Source organism: Microchirus variegatus, assembly GCF_963457635.1.
Source record: "Microchirus variegatus genome assembly, chromosome: 6".
In the NCBI taxonomy this organism is placed as follows: domain Eukaryota; kingdom Metazoa; phylum Chordata; class Actinopteri; order Pleuronectiformes; family Soleidae; genus Microchirus; species Microchirus variegatus.
The window spans coordinates 18014360-18037940 of NC_139807.1; the positions used below are offsets into that span (position 1 = coordinate 18014360).

Sequence of the window (23581 nt, forward strand, 5' to 3'; positions counted from 1 at the left end):
GCCTGCTATCCTCTCCATCACTCCATCACCCACCATCCCTCTGTAGCGGTCCCCTTCCCCCTGGCCCACCGGCTGACCATGAAGGAGGTGTTCGACGCCGAGGGTCGGCCGCGGGTGGACCTGCTCAAAGCTCATCTCACCAAGGAGGGCCGGCTGGAGGAGGCCGTGGCCCTGCGCATCATCGATGAGGGCGCCGCCATCCTGCGCCAAGAGCGCACCATGTTGGACATTGAGGCGCCAGTCACGGGTATGGAAATGGGAGGGGCTGCTGGACGAGTCTGTAATTTAATGAAGAATTACAGGGAAGTCGATACTAATTATAAGAGAAAACAAAGAGTTAGATGACAGATGGTACACGTCTACACAGTGAATATGACAATACAACCTGCTTAGACAGCTTAGCTTAGCATGAGGAACAGCTAGTTTGTAAACAGGCCCTTTTTAATATCTCCTTTTTAAATGATAAACCAGGTTATTGGGTTGAGTTAAGACTTATGTTCAGTCTACACAACCCTTAGAGTTCGTGCATCCCAATGCATGGCATGTTGTCATGTGATTGTGAGTGTTTGCTGCTTCTGTGAGTTCACACTACATTAGTGAGTGTGGGCCGAGCTCTACGAGCTGTGTCTTTCAGTATTTCACACTTAAAGATGTAACATTTGTGTATTAAAATATCTAAGAACAAGACCAACGTTCTATATCTTGTTGACGACGACGTGTACTCACATTAGCCAAAAGATTTCCAAAAGCCATTAAAACCATAGAAATCAATATTTAATGGCTTCATCCTCTTTAACCGTCTCTGCTATACATTTGGAGACAAACGTGATATGAAGCATCGAGTGATTACTCACTAGTTAGTCAGTTTGTAGACACGTTTGTCACTCATGGATCATACTATTTTCGGTGCTTTTCCCACTGTTGGAATTATCACTTGGTGATTAGCCAAAAACTAACCCTGGCAAATTATTGTTTTTGCACATGTGTTAATAGTTTAGCTTTACCTCAGCAGATTTTGTTTTACCTTTGGACAGAGCCAGCCAAGACATTTCCCCCTGTTTCTATACTCATTATGCTAACGCTATGCTAATGAGCTGCTGGCTCTTGACAAAATAGGAGGGGTATTAATCTTCTCATGGAGTAAAAAAAGTGGAAATGTGAATTTCCTGAAGTGTCAAACTGTTTCTTTCAAACAGTTTGCATTTCTCCTACTGAAAAAAGAGGTGTGTGTGTGCATATACATGAGTGACAGCCGAGCACACACTCTCTTTCACAGCGAGGACACAGATAGTAACAAACAGAGACACAGGGAAATGGAGCTGCAGCGCAAAAGACAGAAAGATTTGTAATTATGTATTAATCAGATTCTATTTGTCAATTCATTAATCTGCCACACTTACCTGTCACACTCTTAATGTGAAACGCTATTTGGTCGCAGTTCACTGAGAGAACCAGTTGGCACTTACGTATCTGACAATAGCGGGTGCCGTGTTTGGTGATATCTGCAAGAATTCCCTTGCCAGAGAAATGGAACTGTGGAGTATGTGGAGGTGGAGGAGGAGGAGATTGAGAAACAAAATGGAAAAACAAGATTCTGAGGCGATTACAGACAAACAGGAAGACAAGACTCAGACGCTCTCAACCTATTGACACCGCTTGGTGAATGTACCTGCGCATCTCTGCCTGCATTTATGCAAGTGCAGGCAGTGAGACCATGTTGTGTGGGTTGCCAGGCCCACGCCGTGTGGGAACAATGCTCAGTTTTCACAGGTACAGATCCCTGGGGACAAAGACAGAGAGACAGGCGGTTGGAGAGACAGTCAATCATAAGCAGCTAAGTGCAGAGGTTCTCCAGCCTTCTCGTTCCCAAGGAGCTGCGTATCGATCATTGTTTCTAAGTTTGTTTCCAACAGAGAATCTGACCCAGAAACACTTGAGAGTGTTTTCATGTTTGTCTGTCCGAGTAAGCTGTGATTGGAAATTATATTCTAGAAAAAAAACTTCAGAAAAAAGTGCAGGATATGTGATGTTTAAGAAGATAATCAGAAAATAGTTTGTGCACTTTGATGCCGCCTCTGTGGAAATGCTCTAAGATAAAGGCAAACTATTGAACAGACAGGCAGGTGGACGGCTCTAATCGAAACTGACAGGCTTTTAAGGCGTTCACATGAAGGCGTCTGGAAGAGACGGGTCTGAGGAGGACGACAGCTACAGATCTGTTTCATTCATGCCATTTTTTTGTATTCCCAAATCCCAGTTCAAATTAAAGTGAAGGCTTAGGAGAAGACAGAAAAACAGACATTAATTTGCCAAGCAGATTGGGAGACAGACTCTAAATGGATGTGAAATGGCCGTCTTAAAATGGCTGCGGAGGGGCGTCTATGACATCAACTAGTGAAACGGGTGAAAAAGGAGAGGCCAGACAGATGGTGAGGGTGAGGGAGGTGGACGGGAAGATGTTCTCGCAGGTCATTCACGGTCTCCTGATCTGACCTTAAAGTGTTGAGACTCAACCAAAAGTCATAACTCATGCACTTTTATTTCTCATTTAGTTTTCTGTTATTAGTTATTTCTGTTATTTGGGTCAATGACAAAAAAAGCTTCTAAAAATGTATTTTTTTTAAGTATTTTCAAAATGGATGTAATGCATATTTTTGAGTCCAGAACAATGTGTTTGAACATTTCTCATATATAGAATTACTATTCTAACTGTTTTAAATCATTTTTTAACAGTATCTTTAACTTTACAACAAAAAAAATGTCAGGTGGCACAACCAACTATTTATAAAAAAATATACACATTCCTAATATTTATTTTAAAATTAATTATTTGGCAACTATACCTTAAGGTGTCTACACTAGATAAACATTATTATTTTTATCATTGTGTTTTTTTTTTTTTTTACAATAATTTAAGATTTTTGGTCTCTGAAGGTCAGATTTTAAGCTTCCTTAACATCCAATTTTACATTTGAAGACAGGAAAATAATCACACAAATACACAAATTCATATATTCAGTATAATAACTACACACATTGCATTTATAGTAAATATACATATTACACAACATTTTAGATGATTTAGATGAGGACTGTGATGCTCAGTGTGAGAAAGACTTGATTGATTTATTGTACATTGTGTGTAAATCTGTTGCATTCTTATACTGACTGCAGTCTTTAATCAAACTCCTCACAGTGATAGAACCAGATTTTGTCTGCTTTGTTTTTTTTTTATATATTTCTTATAGCAGACAGATGAGCGGCGTTTCTAGATCAGCACAAAGGACAGATATGTACCTCTGTAGATGCAAATCAGGCCATATGGAGCCACTGAAGCAAACATGGTCGCACATTTGTCCACTGAGTTGTGGAAACTAAACATGTGGCAGCTGCGAGCTGTGGCGTCTGTGACTGTAACAGTGCCGTGTGTTCTTTCCACAGTGTGTGGAGATATCCACGGCCAGTTCTTCGACCTGATGAAGTTGTTTGAAGTGGGAGGTTCTCCTGCCAACACACGCTACCTCTTCCTTGGGGACTATGTGGACAGGGGCTACTTCAGTATCGAGGTAACGATGGACGCTTATCAGCACGTCTTCAGTTCAGTCTGTAGATTTGAAGTGTATTCATACAAAATATTGTATACAATAAACGCACAAGTATTTTCTAAGGTGAGATTGATTTCAGTGTTGAGATATGTGTGTCTGTACATAAACCAAGGTGATGTAATTTAAAATTCATGGACAGGGAGTCTCATTATTAAGATCAGCTTTCACGCACTATTCACATTTAGTAGCCAGAGCTTTCCTATAGGACACAATGGGCAGAGCCTGATTCAAGGCCTGTAATCACTGACAGGAGTATAATCTACTGCTCACTGAAATATGCATGGAAGCTGAGTGGAGACAGAAGCTCATCCAGAGGGCAGTTTGGACATTTGATTCTTTGGATGTGAGTGCAGTGAAGTATTACAGCGATACTTTGACTTGACTGAAATGCAGCAGAGACCAGCAGAGCAAATTAAAGGTCCAGTCTGTAAGAATTAGTCTAACGGTGAGACTACAGATTGTAGAAAAGTGAAGAACTCCTCTGCTGAAGGAACTACAGTGGCCTTCACTTACCACACGGATATCATGTCTTTGTTTGCACTATAAGCCTCTTTATCTTTACACTCTGTCTGGTTTGTTCATTTAGATTGAAAAGATAGAAAAATATGGAGCGTTTATACAGTTCTAGCACGGTTCGGCTTGACTCTACTTTGTTTGGTTGGTTTTCCATCTATCTATGGAGCAAGTTGTGTCTGTCACAGGCATATCTCGCTGACCGTTAGTCAGATCGCCCTAAGACTTTGGATATGGCTTGAGCATGGCCCGATGGTGTGCATCCTTGATTTTCACATTTTTGGAGGAATTTTTATTTTCTCTGATTTATCACGCTGCACCAGACAGACAGTGGCTCATCAGCAGCAGCTGCGCTGTCTGGAGCAGGGAGGTGGGAGTCCTCACGGTGGGTGAGACATTTTCACAGTGGCTGACAGTCACAACAGCTAGCTAAGCTAATGCTAATCTAAAATGAAAACATTTGCGTTCTGCCTAATGAAGTTGCACAGTGTTTGTATTATGTTAGCCTTTACGTTCCTCATCATGCATTACCATAACTGAACAATCTTCTGCAGAAGCCACTATAGGAATACATACTTCCTACGGTCACTGCACTAGTTAGTATAATACCTCCTCAACGTGGGGGAGTCATCATAGTACAGCTGCATGAAACTGCCATGATTTTGTTTCACACGTGACACAACACTACTGACTAGTGACTTGTATAGCAGTTATTTTTGGTGTACTGAATCATTAGACTCGGCTGATTAAAAAGATTTGTTCACAGAATCGTTCAGCGCTTCCTGCACGACCAGAGCACACACTCTGTCTGACAAAGCCACTGAACTGAAATACGGCCGATGGGGACAGCACGGCTTTCAGCTGTCACTAAATACACCAGACTCCTCTGTTAAATGTTAAGATTTGAGACATTCTTTGCTAAATGTTGGAGATTAACAAATGCTTTCAGGATTTTTAAGTATTTTTAGCTGATCTACAGTCCAGCATTGTTCGGTTTGATTCTTGGGAAATCACACTTGTGACTCTTCCAATAACGACACTTGGTGATCAATCAGTAGCCGGAAGTCTGTCCATGTTGCATTTCAGTATCATCTCAGTTCGCTTGGAACTTCACCAGAGCAGGTATTATAGCTAATGGAAAAGCAAATAAAAACCGTTTATAGTCGAGTCGTGATAGAACTGTGGAAAAGCGCCAAAAGTGGTGCAAGATGGCAGCATTTTTAAAGCAAATCCCTTGCCCAGAGTATAGTCTGTGTAGTTTACGGTATATTACATTTCCACCAACAATCCCTCTGAAAAGTTACACACTGGACCTTTAAATCCATTATACACATGGTGAATGTCTTCTGAAGCCACAATGGCAGGAGGCATGTGTCAGAGACATGGAGTGAGTTTGGAGCAGTGGGAACAGTTTTTAGGCCACCTTCCTAACACACTTCAAGGGCACAGAGAAATCAGTGTAGAGCGGCGATGATATGGCGTAAAGGTGAGAGAACGCTCTCCCCGGCCATTTGTAAGGTTAATAAAATGATGACAGTAAAAGCATGTAAGACGCAGGGAAATTTGAAAAGACATCCGTACATCTGTAATGACTTTATTGTTTTCCATCTCACTTAATCAACACTGATTCTGGTCACAACCCTCTTTAGGTCCATGTTTAGTCTGGAGCACAGATCAATTTGCTTTCAGCTCAATTAATTTGGGCAGTAGATGATTCATTAACAGGAGGAATTCCTGGCTTGTGAGTTGTGATTTGAATTTGCAGGTTGAAGTGAAATGAAGGGAACTGAAAGTGAAATACTATTATTTATAATGTTTAATTATGCGCTAAAAAGCAGTGGAATGTGTGGTTTGAAGGATTGATCAATGGAAAAATAATGATATCACTCTAATGTCTGTGCAGTAAATATACCATATATGGACAAAAGTATTTGGCCACAACTGTTAAGTATTGAATCAGGTGTTTCAGTCAGGCTTTGGGCTCTCAGCGCCTTATCTCCTGTGAAGGACAATCTTAATGCTTCAGCGTACCAAGATATCGGACAATGCTATGCGTCCATAGCATTGTCTCTGCCCCAGTGCACACAGCAAGGACTAGTTTGACATGGTTTAGTCATGGTTTGACGAGTTTGGTGTGGAAGAACTTGACTGAACTGCACAGAGCCCTGACCTCAACCCCATCGAGCACCTTTGGGATGAACTGGAACAGAATTTGTGAGCCAGGCTTTCGCATCCATCCATCAGTGCCTGACCTCATAAATGCTCTGCAGAAGGAATGGACACAAATTCACTTAGAAACAGGAAAGTTGTATAGACACAAGAGCTCAGCGATATGACAGGAAGAATCAGTGAGTCTTTTAAAAGACTGACAGACCTTGAAAACATAAGTAAAAGAGAAGCCTTAAATGTTAGTGTGACTAGATTGTCCAACACGTCCTGCTGTGTACTGTATTCATGTGATCACTACTATAAACCTATTGAGCTTCTCTTGCTAACAAGGTTTTATTTTCTCATTCATGGCTAAACTTTCAGTGTGTGTTGTACCTGTGGTCGCTGAAAATCCTCTACCCAAAGACGCTCTTTCTTCTACGGGGAAACCATGAATGTAGACATCTGACGGAATATTTTACCTTCAAACAAGAATGTGAGTAACTATTCATATCATATCATATCATATCATATTGCTGATGTATCTTGTAAAAATAAAATAAAACACAACAGTCCATCACTGCTCCCTGTAGCTTTTAAGTCACATTTTCTATTAACTACTTGTTGGTTTGTTAAAGGTGCATTATGTAATAAATGTAAAACAACTGGCCATCAAATCCTCCTAATATGTCACAGAGACTCAGGAATAATGTTCATATAACAAACTGAACTCACCAACAACAACAGTACAGCCAAAATATTTGCATTAAAAAATATATTTTGCAGACTGCAAATCATGTTTATGTTTTGAAATCATGCACGTTTTGGCATGTGGCGCCACCTTCCGCCGTCTACCAATCATTGCAGTCAGTAGAGTCTCTGCTGCCGAGCAACCACGGGCCTCGGTATTTCGAATTTGAATGTAGTAACTGTTTTTGGCCACATTCTTACATATGGCACCTTTAACTAGTTATTTTTTCTTTCATTTTAGAGCAGTTTTCATTATATGATTTGACAAAACATCAAAGTAATTCTTTGAAAAAGGGGACTCAAATACAACCCTTTCATGCTGATACAGTAACGTCACTGACAACTGTAAGTAGCCAACAAGCAGCTAACCATAGTCACCATGCCATGATTTGGTTAAAACTTCATGTTTCCATCATTGTCAAATAATATATGTGATACTAAAAGACTGTTTTTGAGCTTAAACTGCACGATACAGGCAAACTAACCAGGCAGATTCTCTGTCATAATCGGTCCTCTTCTGAAATATGACCTTCCTGGAGCCCTATGACATAGTCCCAGCCAATGAAATGCTCTTTGCAATGATGAGTCAGGCTTGAACTACATTTACAGCTCTCTCCCGAGCACCCAATTGCATCCATTGTTATTATTATTACTGCATTTTTGGATTTACAAAAAATAATACAACGTAATTGTCACCTCTGTCCAAACATCAGATTTTGTTTGCACACTGTTTCAACGTGTGGAGGAATTCAAATTCACATTCATCAAATGTTACACATTCATCACATCATCTTATAAACATAACTGTGGACATTTTTACTTCTTCCCTCCTCCTCATCTTTTCCTTTTACTGGCAGGTTTGCATCCTCCCTCCTTTCTAACACTTCCTTCCTATTTCTCCTCCATCTCTACCTCCCTCTCCTCTCCTCTCTCTCTCCCTGACTCGCTCCTCTGCCAGTGAGTTTTAGCGTTCTGAGTGAGAGTGGGTGATTAGCAGCAAATTAATTTGGCTTGTAATGATTGGCTCAGGGACTTACTCCTCTGTGTCTGATTGGCCAAGGGACGAGGAAGCTAATTTCCCCTGGTGCTCATGGCGAATAGTGGTCGCCCTCAATTACCATCTGCTGTGTGTGTGTGTGTGTGTGTGAGTGTGAGTGCACGTACTATGACTGCATGTGTGTGCAAGAGTGTCTTTATAAATGTTTAAGTGTGTGTGTGTGTGTGTGTAAGGAGCTCACAACTGGTGCAATAATGAGCTCTTGCTCTACACAAGGCAGATGGAGAGGTTGACAAACACACTCCTCACCGTCACCACACACACACACACACAACTGCTCAACAATACTGGCTTCGATTTGTGTACATTTTGTTCTCACGTCCTCTCTTCTTTCTCTCGTCCCTCTCCCCTCATCGTTACTTCTGCTTCCTCTCCTCCCCTCCACACATGTAACCTCTCCTTCCTCTCCTGTCTCCTCCCATCAATCACTCCATCCTTTCCTCTTTATAAAGTGATCATTCTCCTCCCTGCTCGCTGTAATCCAAAATCCTCCGTTCTTCCTCAGTCTTCTCCTTTCTCTCGCTCTCTCTCTCCTCCAGCTATTTAAATCATACGATGTGGTTCTGTGTCAGATGTATTGTTTGGCCAGTGTGTGTTGGATGTCTTTACGGACGCCGCTGCCAAATCATAAATCATTTTTCTTAAAGCAAAGATTCTGCCTCTACACTGCTTCTTGTTTATATTTTAGACTGATTTTTGTCTTTGCATCCGTATGTTGCCTGAAAGAATATGTGCATTTCCTCACCAAAATACATTTCTTCTCTGGGAAGGAGCATTTCTTAATAATTTAAAAAAGCAGGTCACATGAGAGTGCTGGGAAAGACATTATTCATAACGTGTTATGTTAGCACCTTTATACTCACATACAGAGTCAGTCCAAGGCCTGAAGACCGAGTTCCTTCAGATCCGTCCATGTACAGGCTCCGCGTTTGATTTCTTGTTGCACAATGTGTTTGTGTGCGATATGAAACAAACGCAGCCCAAGTGAAAGCGACTGGCTTTATGTTTGCAGGGATAGTGGCTGTTGAAAGCATGTTAGAACACACCGAGGTGCTTCCTTTGTCTCAAGCCTTGTACTCTCTCACTCCTCCATCCACCTCCAGGTAAGATCAAGTACTCGGAGCAGGTGTACGATTCCTGCATGGAGGCGTTTGATTGCCTGCCGCTGGCAGCCCTGATGAACCAGCAGTTCCTCTGTGTGCATGGGGGCCTTTCACCAGAGATCCATACACTGGACGACATCAAAAAGGTACAGTAAGACACAACACAACACACACACATACAAGTAAGACACAAGCGGGCCATATAAAAAGTCCGTACTGACATGCATAACTTATGTAGGCTGAAGCTTATTAAATGTGACTTACTAAAGTGAGAGAGCTATGTTGACATACTAAATATACATTTTCATTCTTTCAAAGTTAGAAATTAGTTATTTTAGTATTATTTTATTCCGTGGAACTAAATAAATCAATAGTTAAAGTCCAGTCCCTCAGTCTTATTCACAGCATCATAAAGGTTTTCTGAGGCGTCATGACTTTTTTTAAATCAAGTTATCGTTTGTGGAGTGTAATATTGCGTAATTATGGAGTTCAGAATTGTTTAATTTGTCTTCCAAAAGGTTCCCAATGGACTCTATATTCCTTGTATTACGTTAACATTATACCTGCATGCTAGGTGATGTTGCTGTTGCCTGGCAACAGTCTTCTCACGACTTTAGCATTTGAGCAGCAAGCATGCCGTCTTCAAAACTTTCCATGCTGTAAACACAAAGTCCCACTTAAAGGCACCGTCACGCCTGTTGATCCTTTAATTACAAAATAAATTCAATTAAATTGTAAATAAAAGTAATCAGTCAGTATGTCATGTGACTTCACAGAAAGCTGATAAAGCCTTTCAGCTCCGCACGACTCTCTCTGTGTTGCTGTGCTGCACACAGGAAGTCAAGGGTTTTATGTCAAGGCAGATGAAGGAAACAGCAACACAGCTCTGGTGACATGAGACGGCTGCTGGTTGGAATAGGAGCATTCAGCGGTTTGACAGGATAGATGCTTCTCGTCCCCTGTATACATACAGTCGCTCCCACAGTATGGTCTGATAGTATTACTTGACAGATGGAGTTGTTTCAGCTCACAAAGACCAAACAGAGGCAGAATAACAACCTTGTCTTAAATTAAATATGGAACATTAAATTTGTCAAAGAAAATAGTTCAATAGTTCAATTCAATATCTACATTTGTAGAATTATTAATGTTCTCTTACATTTTTTGTTTTTAGTAAAGTAGAAAAACATGAAAACAGTGCAAGAGTTTCTTTAGTTTTCCACTTTACTGGAGTTACTGCTGATTCATATACCTTTACTGTATGGACAGTATAATAATAAATACATGCCGAGAAAAACACTAACATCTGTATTGACCTACTGTGTGAACAATACTGAAACACATCTGTAAACACTGACCAACCAACATTATGCCATTAAACCAGCTACCACTGTAAAAGCACAGTTCATAAGAAACAGACAATAATGTACACACACGCACGCACGCACACAGTTTACAGTTAATACAGAATACAAAGGCACCACACACACACACACACACACACACACACACACACACACACACACACACACACACACACACACACACACACACACACACACACACACACACACACACACACACACACACACACACACACACACACACACACACACACACACACACACACACACACACACACACACGCACAGTGACATGAGAGCACACACTTCCTCATCTAATGGCAATGTTTCCATGGTGAATCTGCTGGTGTGACATCTTCTCCCTCCTGTGTGGTGAGCGTTGCCATGGAGATGCTCTGCTCTGACAGTATGTGTTTGTGTGCATTTGTGTGCACTATGTGTTTGCCTTTCTTCCTCCTCTGATTTATACAGTATTGGTTTATGCATATGAGTGTGCTTGATATGACTGCACCTTTGGCGTAATATGAAGGTATGTATATATGTATATATATATGTATGTATAATTGTGTTTCTGTGTAAATTTCTGCATACGTTGGCTTCGAATGATGTTTCTGTAAGCTTATACTTAGTGTGTTTCTCTGTGTGTATTTGCGTGTGTGTCCTAGTTGGACCGATTCAAGGAGCCGCCGGCATTTGGGCCCATGTGCGACCTGCTGTGGGCGGACCCCCTGGAAGACTTTGGCAATGAGAAGACCCAGGAGTATTTTGGCCACAACACAGTCAGAGGCTGCTCCTACTTCTACAGGTACAGGACAAAACAAAGTCCTCATAGTAACACCAACCAAAGGATATATTACATAAGAGCAGTGGCAACTTATTACATTAGGGGGAAACAGCTCCAATTGGAGCAGATTTAATCACATATCCCTGCACTTGTGAAGCTCGTGGATATTGAAGACCGACTGTAATAACAATACACGTGGATTTTGCAGTCAGAAATAAGACTGTTCCTCTCAAATGTGTTCCTCGCTGTGTGTTATTGCGATGTGGCTTTCATTGACTAATCACAAATGTAATATGTGTTTGTGTATGAGTTTGGGATGTTGGTTATGAGAGGAGAGATGCTCTTGGTTACATCACGTCCAAGATACAACAGTGATTGGGACTTGTACAAGAAACAGAAAATCTTGGCCTCTTCTCTCACTCACTCTCTCTCTCTCTCTCTCTCTCTCTCACACACACACACACACACACACACACTGTACATAAACACAGCACATTCACAAACACATACACACAGTTCCGTTTCAGCATGAAACGATATCCCACAATCCCCAGGGAGACTGCACGGTTCTGTTGCTATGACGACTGGCTACTCCTGCCAGATATGAAGTGATATTAAGATACAGTGAGAGAAAGAGGGAGAGCAACACAGAAGGAGAGTGATGGTGGTGGTGGTGGAGGTGGTGTTCGGTTAGAAGATGAAAGCTGGGACGTTAATAAAAAATAATAACGGAGGGATGTTAAGACGAGGAGCTGGAGCTGGAGCACAGACGGAGAGCCGGTGTGGTCGTACTTGGGCTCCTCGTGTGTAAAAGTTGGTGTTATGGTATGTTATCTGAGGAGAACACTGTGTTTTCTATGTTTAGCAGACACAGCATCAATCGTCCTGACTCAGTGTAGCACTGAGGCGGCCATAGCTCAGTCCTGTCTGTGCTCATGGATGCCCCCTGCTGGTCCCAGCGTGACGTGACATTAGAAAACAAGAGGCCGACTCATCTTGCTCTGCTCAACTTTAAACACTTCCATCTGTGTTGTGGTTTCTATCAAGGCTTAATATATAACGACACATGATGGTTTTTTTTTTGGATCACTCCCCCCCCCCCCATGTTTTCGCATGATTCCATTTCAGACGTATGTGCTCGCTCTCACTGCTTCTCTCTGTGTCCCCTCCTTGTGTCCCCAGTTACCCAGCAGTGTGCGAGTTCCTACAGACCAACAACCTGCTGTCAATCATCCGAGCGCACGAAGCACAGGATGCTGGGTAAGCTGACTGACTGTCACAGCTCAGTCCTCCTCTCGGCTTAAAAGGGATCACCACTTAATTTAATGGCCTACCTTGACATTTCGTGTGCTGGGCTGTTATTTTGCTTTGTGTGGGAATCGGCACAATAAGAGAAATACATTCCACTATTTTTCTCTCCGTCACCCTGAAACTGTGTTGTTTGCATTGTCTTTAACTGCGGTCACACACTTCTCTGAAACAGCGTGTGAAGGCAAAGGGCCATGTGAGGCTTACGCTACTATTCTAAATAAAGACAGAGGGAGACAAACACAATATCTGCTGCCCAAATACAAATCCATTAACGGCATCTGTTAACTCAGTGAAAATCCTCTAACTATAATGCTGCAATTAAGGCAGTGCTATTCTGATTTGTACTGTTCGCGAATCCATTAACGGCATTTTTGTCTGTCCTGCAGCAGAATAGTCTGCGTAATCATCCGGGGCCGTGCTGCTCTTGGCAAAAGGGCAGGTTAAAAAGAAAACACAATATTAGTCGAATGAGCTTCAGTGCTTTTACCTGAAAATCCCCATTAGTCACGAGTTTAGTAACCTTTACGAGACTGTGCTATCACGTGTTCTTATTACTTTGTGGGAACTAATGACTTGTGCGCTTGAGTCAAATATCATGTGTCACCTCAGGAAACAGAATTGTGCCGGGACATTTTCTGTTTACAAATACAGAGGACAACAAAAAACAGTATACATATACTTTACAATCACACTATAAGTTCATTATGTTAAAAGATGCAGCCTTAATAGTAGCTAAATCAGACTATTAATCCATGCTTTTTGTATATTGTTGTGTTCCATAAAGTCAAACTCTTCCAAAACTTGTTAGGTTCATCCTTAAAACATGTTTTTTTTCTCCAGCAAAGTCATGTCTTTAAACCAGAGAGAAGTTCCACCAATATCCTTCTTCTTCCATGAGTAAGCAATACATCAAACCCAGCAGAACTAGACTTACTTCGCACTGTGACTAAGGCGCTGACACTTTCTTCTTCAAACATCAGGGTCCTTCAGAAGCTGCTCAGTGGCACGTTTACACACACACACACACATACACACACACATATTTTTGCCAGCTATGTGTGGGATCCCGTTTCTTCTTCGTTTGTCTACTCTTCAGCCTCTCCCTCTTTTGCTTTCGTCAGTTTTAGTCCACGGAGTGTGTGTGTTTTTATTTGAATAACGTGGGCGGCTTGTTGGTGTCTCTCTTTTTCCCTCAGGTACCGCATGTACAGGAAGAGTCAGACTACAGGTTTCCCCTCCCTCATCACCATCTTCTCTGCTCCAAACTACCTGGATGTGTACAACAACAAAGGTCTGACACACACACACGCACGCACGCACATAATAAACATATATGAGATCAGTTGTGCTGATATTTGTCACCCAACTCTAAACCTGAAACATACAGTATATTCATTTTTACATTTTATCTTCACTACTTTTTAATTGTAACAGTTTAAGGGAAAGGATAATCTCTCTTTCTCTCACTCACACATTCTCTCTCTCCCTCTCTGTATGTGTGTGTGTGTGTGTGTGCACAGCGGCAGTGCTGAAGTATGAGAATAATGTGATGAACATCCGTCAGTTCAACTGTTCTCCTCATCCCTACTGGCTTCCAAACTTCATGGACGTCTTCACCTGGTCTCTGCCTTTCGTGGGGGAGAAGGGTAACACACACATGCACGCATACACGCACACACACACACACACACGTTTGCACTCCATTCATAGTGAGGACCCTCATAGACATAACACATTCTAGCCCCTTACCCTAACCTAACCACAACTAAATGCCGAACCCTAAAACCACCAAAAACCAAGGACCAGCCAAAATGTCCTCACCAGTATGGTCTATATGACTTTTGGTCCTCACAAAGTGACAAATACAGGAACACACACACACACACACACACACACACACACACACACACACACACACACACACACACACACACACACACACACACACACACACACACACACACACACACACACACACACACACACACACACACACACACACACACACACAGTAAGACCTTATCCACACAGAACCATAACTTTTCTTATACGATCATTTTTGTTGTGAAAAAGTAAGAATCAACTCCTAAAAATGAAACACGGCATCATTTCACAAATCACAAAACGCGCCTTTAAAACTGTCGTACACATGGAGCATTTGCATAAAGCTTGTGCACCGTGTACATGACATCTAATGGGGTTAAAGGTTAGGTTAGAGAGGTGGAGCTATGACTTTATTGTTTTGCCAAAGTTGTGTATTTGTTGTAAACCCAAAAAACACAAAGGGTATTTTAAGATCGTTCTACTCTGGAACCCCTTTCCCAAAAAAATGCCATATGCCAATGTTTTTCAGATTCTCAAGTCATTTTTGGTGGTGCCAAGGAGAGATAATGATTGTAGATACTGTATATGATGTAATGTATATGGTTAAGTGTGTCTTTCTTTGTGCTACAGTCACTGAGATGCTGGTGAACGTCCTGAGCATCTGCTCTGACGACGAGCTCATGAACGACGGAGAGGAGATCTTTGACGGTGAGAAGAAACAGCTAAAAATGTGCTAGTAGAATATATGTTTTTGCTTACATTTGCTGCGTTTATTAATGATGAGGTTTGCGCTTGATCGTCTTACAGCCAGTGCAGCTGCGGCGAGGAAAGAGGTGATCAAAAACAAGATCCGAGCTATTGGGAAGATGGCCAAAATGTTCTCTGTTCTACGGTGGGTTTCAACATAATATGTGTGTACCTGGTTTTCCTTATGTTGTGGGGACCTAAATCTGTTTACACAGTCACATTATGGGGGACAAAATCAAGTCCCCATAAAGTAAATTACTACATTTTAAGGTGACGACATGCTTTAAAGTTAGGCTGAGGTTAAGGTGAGAATAAGTAATGTAAAGCCCTCGCCTCTGCACGGTTATTTTGCGTTTCCATTAGCCATATTACCTAGTACCTGGTACTTTTTTAAGTACCTGTTAGATGATACTAAAATGTGAGGTAGTCAGACTGCCAGAGGGACATCACTGGAGAAGTCATGAGCAAGACGTCCGACTCAGGAATCAAAGCGGACAATGCCGAAGTGTAGATCAGTAAAAAAAGACTTAACAATCCTAAAAACTGTGGGTTAATCTCCAACAATTACCAAGGAAATGTCTAGAATCTCATCATGCAACAGAGGAGTCTGGTGTATTTAGAGACAGCACTGCTCTGCGATAGTGAGCGGCGAGCTGCGTCACAACTGCTGTATTTTACTTCAGTGACTGTATCAGATGGAGTCTGTGCTCAGGTCATGCAGGAAGTAATGAACAAATCTTTTTAATTAACTCAATCGAATGATTCAGGACACTGAAAACAACCACTTTACAAGTCACTAGTTTGTGTGTGTGTAAAACAAAGTCACATCAGTTTCATGCAGCCGTGCTGAGATGACTCCGCTCACGTTGAGGAGGTACTACATTGTAATGGAAAACCAACCGAACCGTGCAGAGGCGAGGCGAGCTGGGACCATGTAGTGGAAACATGGCATACGTCAACGCAATGTCCTCTGAAGTCATGGAAAACAGAGTGTGTGTGTGTGTATTTCATTTAACTTCTGCAGAAATTAATCAGCAGTCTTCAGATTGTCAGTCCCTGGATACTGCGTTTAAACACACAAGAGTGTTTTAATGTTTTTGCAGATGTCCATTATGGCACAGTGTGTAATTCTCTGCATGTCTCTCTTTATCACCTCTTCCCTCTTCTTTTTATTCCACACACACACACACACACACATACACACACACACACCTGTCTCACACCTACATTTACACCATCTCTGTCTGTCTCTCAGGGAGGAGAGTGAGAATGTGTTGACCCTGAAGGGACTGACTCCTACAGGCATGCTGCCCAGCGGAGTGCTGTCTGGGGGCAAACAGACTCTGCAGAGTGGTGAGTGTTTCACACATGTGCGCACACACACACACACACACACACACACACACACACACACACACACACACACACACACACACACACACACACACACACACACACACACACACACACACACACACACACACACACACACACACACACACACACACACACACACACACACACACACACACACACACACACACACACACACACACACACACACACACACACACACTGTACACACACACACACAACACCTTCCAGAGCAACATGCACATAGACACAGGCTGACTGTCTGCTTTGGACCATCTTCCAGTTCCTTCCCGTCCTCTTGTCATTCTTCTGACTCACTCACACTCACTCTCTCCACCTCACCTCACCAGTGCTCAGGATACTAACAGCCTGCAGGTTGTGTGAGTGTGTGTGAGAGACACAGAGAGATATACGTTAATGTTCAGGTTGTATGAGGTACTGACACACACACACACACATGCAGTAGCCAATGCTTATACTAACTCAGTACGATTACACGCAGTTTAATCTAAGGTCATAGTCTGACTAAGACAGGCAATCGGACAACTTGCTGAGTCCTAGGAGAAAATTGATTTATTTGCCATGTACGTCTGACTCCATGTCCACAGGTGGCGCTGTAGTCATGATCATGATACAAATTAAATGGAGTGTGACTTGTGATTGCTGGAGAAAGATGTACTGCAGTTTATAGCAGCTTGATTTTAGTCAGACTAACATGTTCATGTGCCATTAAAGGAGACATATTACGCAAAACCAACTTTTTAATCATTTTAATACTTATATTTGGGACTCTGGAGGCCCTATGAGTAGGTAAAGTGTGAAAAAAGATGACCCGGTCATGTTTTTGTGGTCTGTTCTGAACAGGGCTGTTTTGGCAGGGTGATTGAACTGCTGTGGTGCTTCATCCTTATGGTATTTTGACCAAAGCATGTCACAGACATGTGCATTAGGACACCAGGGAACTAGGTTAACTTGGAGAAATAGGACATAATATGAGACCTTAGAAAAGTCCTATGAAAAGCAAATGATTGTCTTCTCCTGACTGAAATTGGTCTTTTAACATGCATGTAAATGCGAGCGTACCAAATAAAATCTACATCTGTTGAAGGCTACGATATCTTCAAGAAACTTGCTGCTTAATCTTGTCGTATGACAGCTGGTACCTGCTTTTAGACGGGGACACGGGAGCTGCTGTTCTGCTGCTGCCTCATTTAGTAAATTTGTGTCAGTTTGGTTCATCTGAATGAGGTATTTCCAACACTCAAGTCACAGAAAACACGTTTGAACTTACTGTACTAATAGAGGCAGCAGTGAATCAACAACTCTCTGTGCGCTGTGGTGTAAACTTGCTGACAAAGCAACACGTTCTTCAGTGTCTAGTTGGGGTAAGTCTATCTAGCAGTGTGCAGGAGTTAAGTGGGAGTAGATTTTTTTACCAGGTAAGCCTTTTGTTAAGTGGCTAAAATATCAGTGCTGACTCATGTGTCAGTACCTCATACAGCAACTCTTCAAAGGACCTGAACTGTTTCTTTTAAAGTATAGTAATGCAAAGACAGGCAGTTACAGTGTGTGTGAGTTAACACCAGCTACTGCTAACGCTGACCCTGCCCTGACTTCCTCACATGACTGAAACCTGAAGCCTGTAAGAACCTGTGAATGTGGACTGCACAGGCTCATATTTGTCAGTCAATGCAAACGTCAGCGTGTCAAACAGGTGATTGTGTTCATTTACCAAACCATGACAATTACAGTTTTTTACTAAAGTGAAGTCAAGAGGCAGACAGGAGAGTGTGAGAAGTGAGAGAGGAGGGGGTTTACATGTAATCAATAATTCATCACTCTTATCATGTCTGAGAAAATGATGTACAGAAATCTTCCCTGACTGCACTCCACTCTTAAATCTGCTTCATTTCCTGCCGGCGGTTTTTTTTCTGGCTAATTACTTTTTTGTTTTAGTGACGGACCGAACCAAGTGATTATTTCATCCATCTTGAGATTTTGGAGGATCCTCCTCCAGCTGCAATTTCCCATAACCGCTTCTTTGCCTCCTCAAGCCAATACATTTATACATAACTGCACAGAAGCATGTTTCAGCCTTCACCCCTTTCTTCTTCTCCTCCTCCTTCTTTCTTTCTTTGCACTTCCTCTTCCCTCTGGGCCTGTCGTCTTCTCTCCCTCTCTCTCTTCCTCTCCTCCTACCTCTTCACTGTTCTCTCTGCCCATCCTTCAGCTACCATTGAGGCCATAGAAGCCATCGAGACAGTTAAGGACGCCGAAGGTAAAATCTCACTCATCTCACTGTGTGTGTGTGTGTGTGTGTGTGTGTGCAGCATGGCTGCGCTCTCAGCCACCCATGCTCATAAGATCATAGATTTTCCCTTACCCACGACGCACTAAGCTCTTCTAACCACATCAGCGCTCAACAACAAAACTAAAACCCTGCTGCGCGCTAAAGTCACCACACTCAAACACACAAACATGAACGCGCATTTTTCTCTTTGCTTCAGCTAAAGCAGGAATTATCACACTGCATCTTCTCTTCCAACACGCACACACACACACACGCAATCATTTATTTTAAGTCCCATTCAAGTCCAACACACATCGCACGTCGTCTTACACGGAGTGTAGAAGAAGAGCGGGAGTGTGGGTGGGAGTGGGTGTTGTGGGGGTGGGCAGGGTCGCTCAGACCTCTCCTCGTCTGCAGTGTGCTGCTGTCCGTTTCTCTCTCTATTTCATAGGAGCTGTAGTTGTGTAGAGGATGGAACATGCAATCAATCTGTTTCTCACCACTCGCCTGTAAAACTGTCAAACCAAATCTGATGGTAAAATATTCTAAAATTTAAAATTCAAGTTAGTTTTTCCACAGAGATTTTGACCAAATCCCTTTCCTCTCCAGGACAAATGGCCACATGACCTTAATACAGAAGGTGAGGTCATGTGACATGTGAGTCATTTGCTGTAAAACACTGGTTCTCAAAGTGCGGCCCTGGGGCCAATGAGGCCCACAGAAACATTTCTGGCGGCCCGCAATGAATTACAGTTGATAGTTTTAATCCAGGAGGTACTAAGCTTGTTAAATGTTTGTTGGACAATAAAGACCAATAAGTGTAAACAAAAATACTGGGTATTTACCTGGTTTCTATGTGGTGAATTTTAGTGTATTATTGGGTAATAAGCTGGTAATAAGCAAGTAGCTACAGCCCCCAATTACTAGCTATTTACCCAGTAAATATATGGTAACAGAAATGTGTTACTTGGTATTAACCTGTAATTAAAAGGTAAGAACAATGGCCAAAATACTGGGTAATGCTTAAATTACATTCTATTAACACTTATATTACTTATAGCTAAACTGTTGAACTGCAATCTGGTCATTAAAATAATTACAAATGGGATTTTTTTCTGGTTTTTTTTCTTTGGCGGCCCTCAGTCCAATGTAGGGTTCCTAAATTGGCCCTTAGGTATCAAAACTTTGAGAACCCCTGCTGTAGAAGAATGCGGGACATGGTCAGAACCTCTGTGAAAGACTGAGCTGAAAGCTGAAACACATTCAAAACGGAGAAGTTGCTGCTGCTTCAATTATTTGCAGAGTAAGATTAAGTTAAAAGTTCCAATACGCAATACTTGAGCGTCGCATATTAGTATTCATGTCGGACAACCGAAGATATTCAATCAAAACAGACATTTTGGAGCCATGTCACAGCTCTTAGAGCTCCCCATCGCAGGAGATGCCAAACCAATATTAACTCTGGTATCTGCCACCAAGTGGCTCGTCTGCATTCAGCAGAGCACTCCTGTACTCATAATCACCCTTTCCTCAAGACATTACTTCTCTACTACACATGGAAATTCACATTTCCTGACACCTTGTGGTGCAGAATGTTGCTTATTGCACCTTAGCTGATGAGTTTGGAATATTTTAACTACAGGATGTGTTTACATAGTTGAGAATTAATCAGAAAATCTAAACCCACAGTGTAAAGAAAAGAGAAAGAACTTGACAGGTTCTCGTGTGCTGCTGAACAGATTGTGGTCATGGCGTTTGTGTTTATTCTGTGTCCGTAGACTAGAGTGATTAATCTGCACGCTTAGTTAACCGTAGTTCCTGTGTTTGTACCCTTAGTGCTGTCTTTGGCTTTACGTAAACTACAGTCCATAATTTGCCTAAGAAAATAAATGATGGTCCTGTGTTATGTTTTACTGTTATGTAATATGATATGTTGGATGTTTGCTGTGTAACACAGCAGCAGTTTGTGAGGTGAGTGTAAAGGTAATATGAAGTTGGGCTCATTTTAAAGCATCACGCTCAAACATCATGGTGTTCATGACAAATTCTCTAAGAAATCATACATACATACATCTGCTCCATGCTTTCCTCTGCTACATGTCTAATATAAAAGTGTACTTCACTGATTTCAAAATGTATAGAAACTGTGGAAAAACACAAACAAGTGTCTGCTACATTCAAACCATTGTCAAATTCATTCACACAATGCTGATTAAGCCTAAAGCACTCCACACCACTCAGCATTTCTCAGTGTAGCGATGTTTAGCTCTCGTGTTGTGGGGGCGTGATTCCCACGCTGCACACAGGAAGTGATCCGTTTCATATCAAGACAGACGAACGCAACGGCAACATTGGGCGAGTAAAGTGAGACGACTGCAAACAGGTCAGAGTATGACTGAAAACACAAAGAAGCGTCCGTGAGATGTTTCAGAGGGGGAATTCCACTGCTGAAAAATCAGTTTGAGATGAAGATAAACACTTCTTCTCCTGCTACTGCTGTATACACACAACTGCTCCCTCAGTCATGTCTGATAGTTTTGCTTGACAGGTAACTCTTCAGGTAAATATTGACTGGTGTAGTAAAAGGTAGGCTCACCCCACGTCTGTCCTTCCTTAACCAACATTGATGATAAACTGGTAACTGACAACAAAAAAGTGGCTCAAACAGAGGAGGTGAAAGAGGTTTTAAGGACTTATGGACAACTGTGCTCTGTTCGGTCTCTGTGTCTGTCTCTTAATATACCAGTGTCTCAGACTACTGATCTAGGATCAACGGTGCACTAACTGAACTAATCCTAGCTCAGCATTCTGACAACAGATGAACACTGTCTGATGTGTGTGTGGACGTTGGTGGAGCAAAAGTGTAGATGTGCATATTAGGCATGGGACGATCCCAAAATTTCATGTTACGTATGTCATTATTCTGACCTAAATGGTTGCAGATCACGGTAACTGAGCGAGTGAGAAAGGATTTATATTAAAAGACTGGAATCTTATAAAGATCATTATACAGGGTTCCCACGGGTCCTTGAAAGTTTGAATTTTGTGCAACAAAGAAGTTGATATTTAGGTAAATCTCCCTCGTTTGTTACGACGCCACCTACTGTTTCACGCACTGCATTGCTTGATGTACATAGACTAGGCCTACACGGAACAACTATAGCGTTGTTGTGGACACTGTCACTGTCTCTCTCTCTCTCTGCCGTTGACGTGAGATTCCGTGCAGGACAATGAGTGAGTAAAGATAAGCAAGAGAGCGCGAATGACAACGTGATGCCTGGGAAATGTAAATTCCAAGATCTCTGGCTCACCAAACAAAACTTCAAACACTGACTTTGTCCAAGATCCCAAGGACAATCAAATAAAAGTGGACAGACGCCATGGGCGAATCGGCTCTATGAGTTGCCCTCCCATCTTAAGCTGAGTCAGCACATTCAGTCCTTGAAAAGTCCTTCAATTTGATATCAACTGTGGAAACCCTGAATATAATCCAAGAGGTACTGAGATGACTGCAGAGATGCAGGCTCCCCCATGTGGTGCTTGAAAATAAATATCTAGGACTGTATGTTGGTGAACTAGACAGTATTTTCAAATCCAGATAAAATTGTATATTGTCCCATTCCTAGTTGCGTACATGACTGAACTCTGTTTATCCAAACCACTGATGGCCTTCAGCTAAAGGGAGCATCACAAATGAGATTATCCCAAATGCTCTATGTGGTGAACTCAAATGATAGCATTTAAAATTTGAATTTGAGGCACAATGTGTGTTTTGGGAGCGTGTGCATACACAAGCAACCAAAATATGGTTTGGAATTTAAGTTGATCAGTTCAGTGTGATCTGTATCTGTCCTTCAAAGTTGCCACTGGGTTTGCACAAGATTCTACTGAATGTATTTTTGTATATTAACTTGTGTATGCTTGTGTCTGTCTGTCTGTCTGTGTGTGTGTTATCTTTGCAGCCATCAGAGGCTTCTCCCCGCAGCATCGGATCAGCAGTTTCGAGGAGGCCAAAGGTCTGGACCGGATCAACGAGAGGATGCCGCCGCGGCGCGACGGCGTCAACAGCGTGGGCCTGTCAATGGGCCGCATGAACATGGGAGAGCCCAATGGCACTGACAGCAACAGCAATATCCAGTGATGGACATACACTCCCCCATTCTCTGACACATACCTACAGTTACAACACTGACATGGTACCATATTTATAGATACGTGTACATAGGCATATTAACACATGGAAGAAAAAAAAAAAAAAACAAGAATCTCACACAGTATTTCATACACGGCTACAGATGACACACATATGCAAATACACACACACACATGATTACCTACTCCTTTTCCTGTTGCCCTCAGCTGTATCTAAAGGCATGAGCGTACCAGGACTTTACCACCAAAGGCTGAATCTCTTCATTGTACTGATCGGCCATATTTAGAGAACTACAACTCCCATGTATCTGCACAACAACGACAGGGGGGAGGAAAAAACTCTTCCCCCATGCAAAACAGGACGAGCTGCTGTTCATGTGTGTTGGGATCACCAGTGTAGGCATGATGTGGCTGTGTCAGTGCTGTGTGTTTTGTCAGGTGGGGGTCAGGTGTTTGCACGTGGAGTTTGGGGGTGGGAGGGTGGGTTGAGGGTTATGATGATCAAGATAATGCGTGGTTCTTTTTCCCTGTTACTATCCCACAAACAGGATGTGAAGGC

The 23581-nt window shown here is 42.1% G+C and overlaps 1 protein-coding gene across 1 annotated transcript in view; it reads left to right on the forward strand.

Annotated features, from left to right (window-relative positions):
- LOC310929020 (protein phosphatase 3 catalytic subunit alpha-like) overlaps nucleotides 1-23011 on the forward strand; it is a gene marked incomplete at both ends in the record, with an annotated part of 36388 nt that extends 13377 nt beyond the window's left edge. The window contains 13 exons of the mRNA XM_083891716.1: nucleotides 47-247; nucleotides 3442-3566; nucleotides 6651-6762; nucleotides 9177-9322; nucleotides 11206-11345; nucleotides 12507-12584; nucleotides 13832-13926; nucleotides 14156-14281; nucleotides 15090-15167; nucleotides 15267-15351; nucleotides 16462-16559; nucleotides 18811-18858; nucleotides 22833-23011. Coding sequence (XP_083747842.1) covers nucleotides 47-247; nucleotides 3442-3566; nucleotides 6651-6762; nucleotides 9177-9322; nucleotides 11206-11345; nucleotides 12507-12584; nucleotides 13832-13926; nucleotides 14156-14281; nucleotides 15090-15167; nucleotides 15267-15351; nucleotides 16462-16559; nucleotides 18811-18858; nucleotides 22833-23011 — 1511 coding nt within the window. The remainder of the gene's footprint in view (nucleotides 1-46; nucleotides 248-3441; nucleotides 3567-6650; nucleotides 6763-9176; nucleotides 9323-11205; nucleotides 11346-12506; nucleotides 12585-13831; nucleotides 13927-14155; nucleotides 14282-15089; nucleotides 15168-15266; nucleotides 15352-16461; nucleotides 16560-18810; nucleotides 18859-22832) is intronic.
- Between the last annotated feature and the right edge of the window lie 570 nt (nucleotides 23012-23581).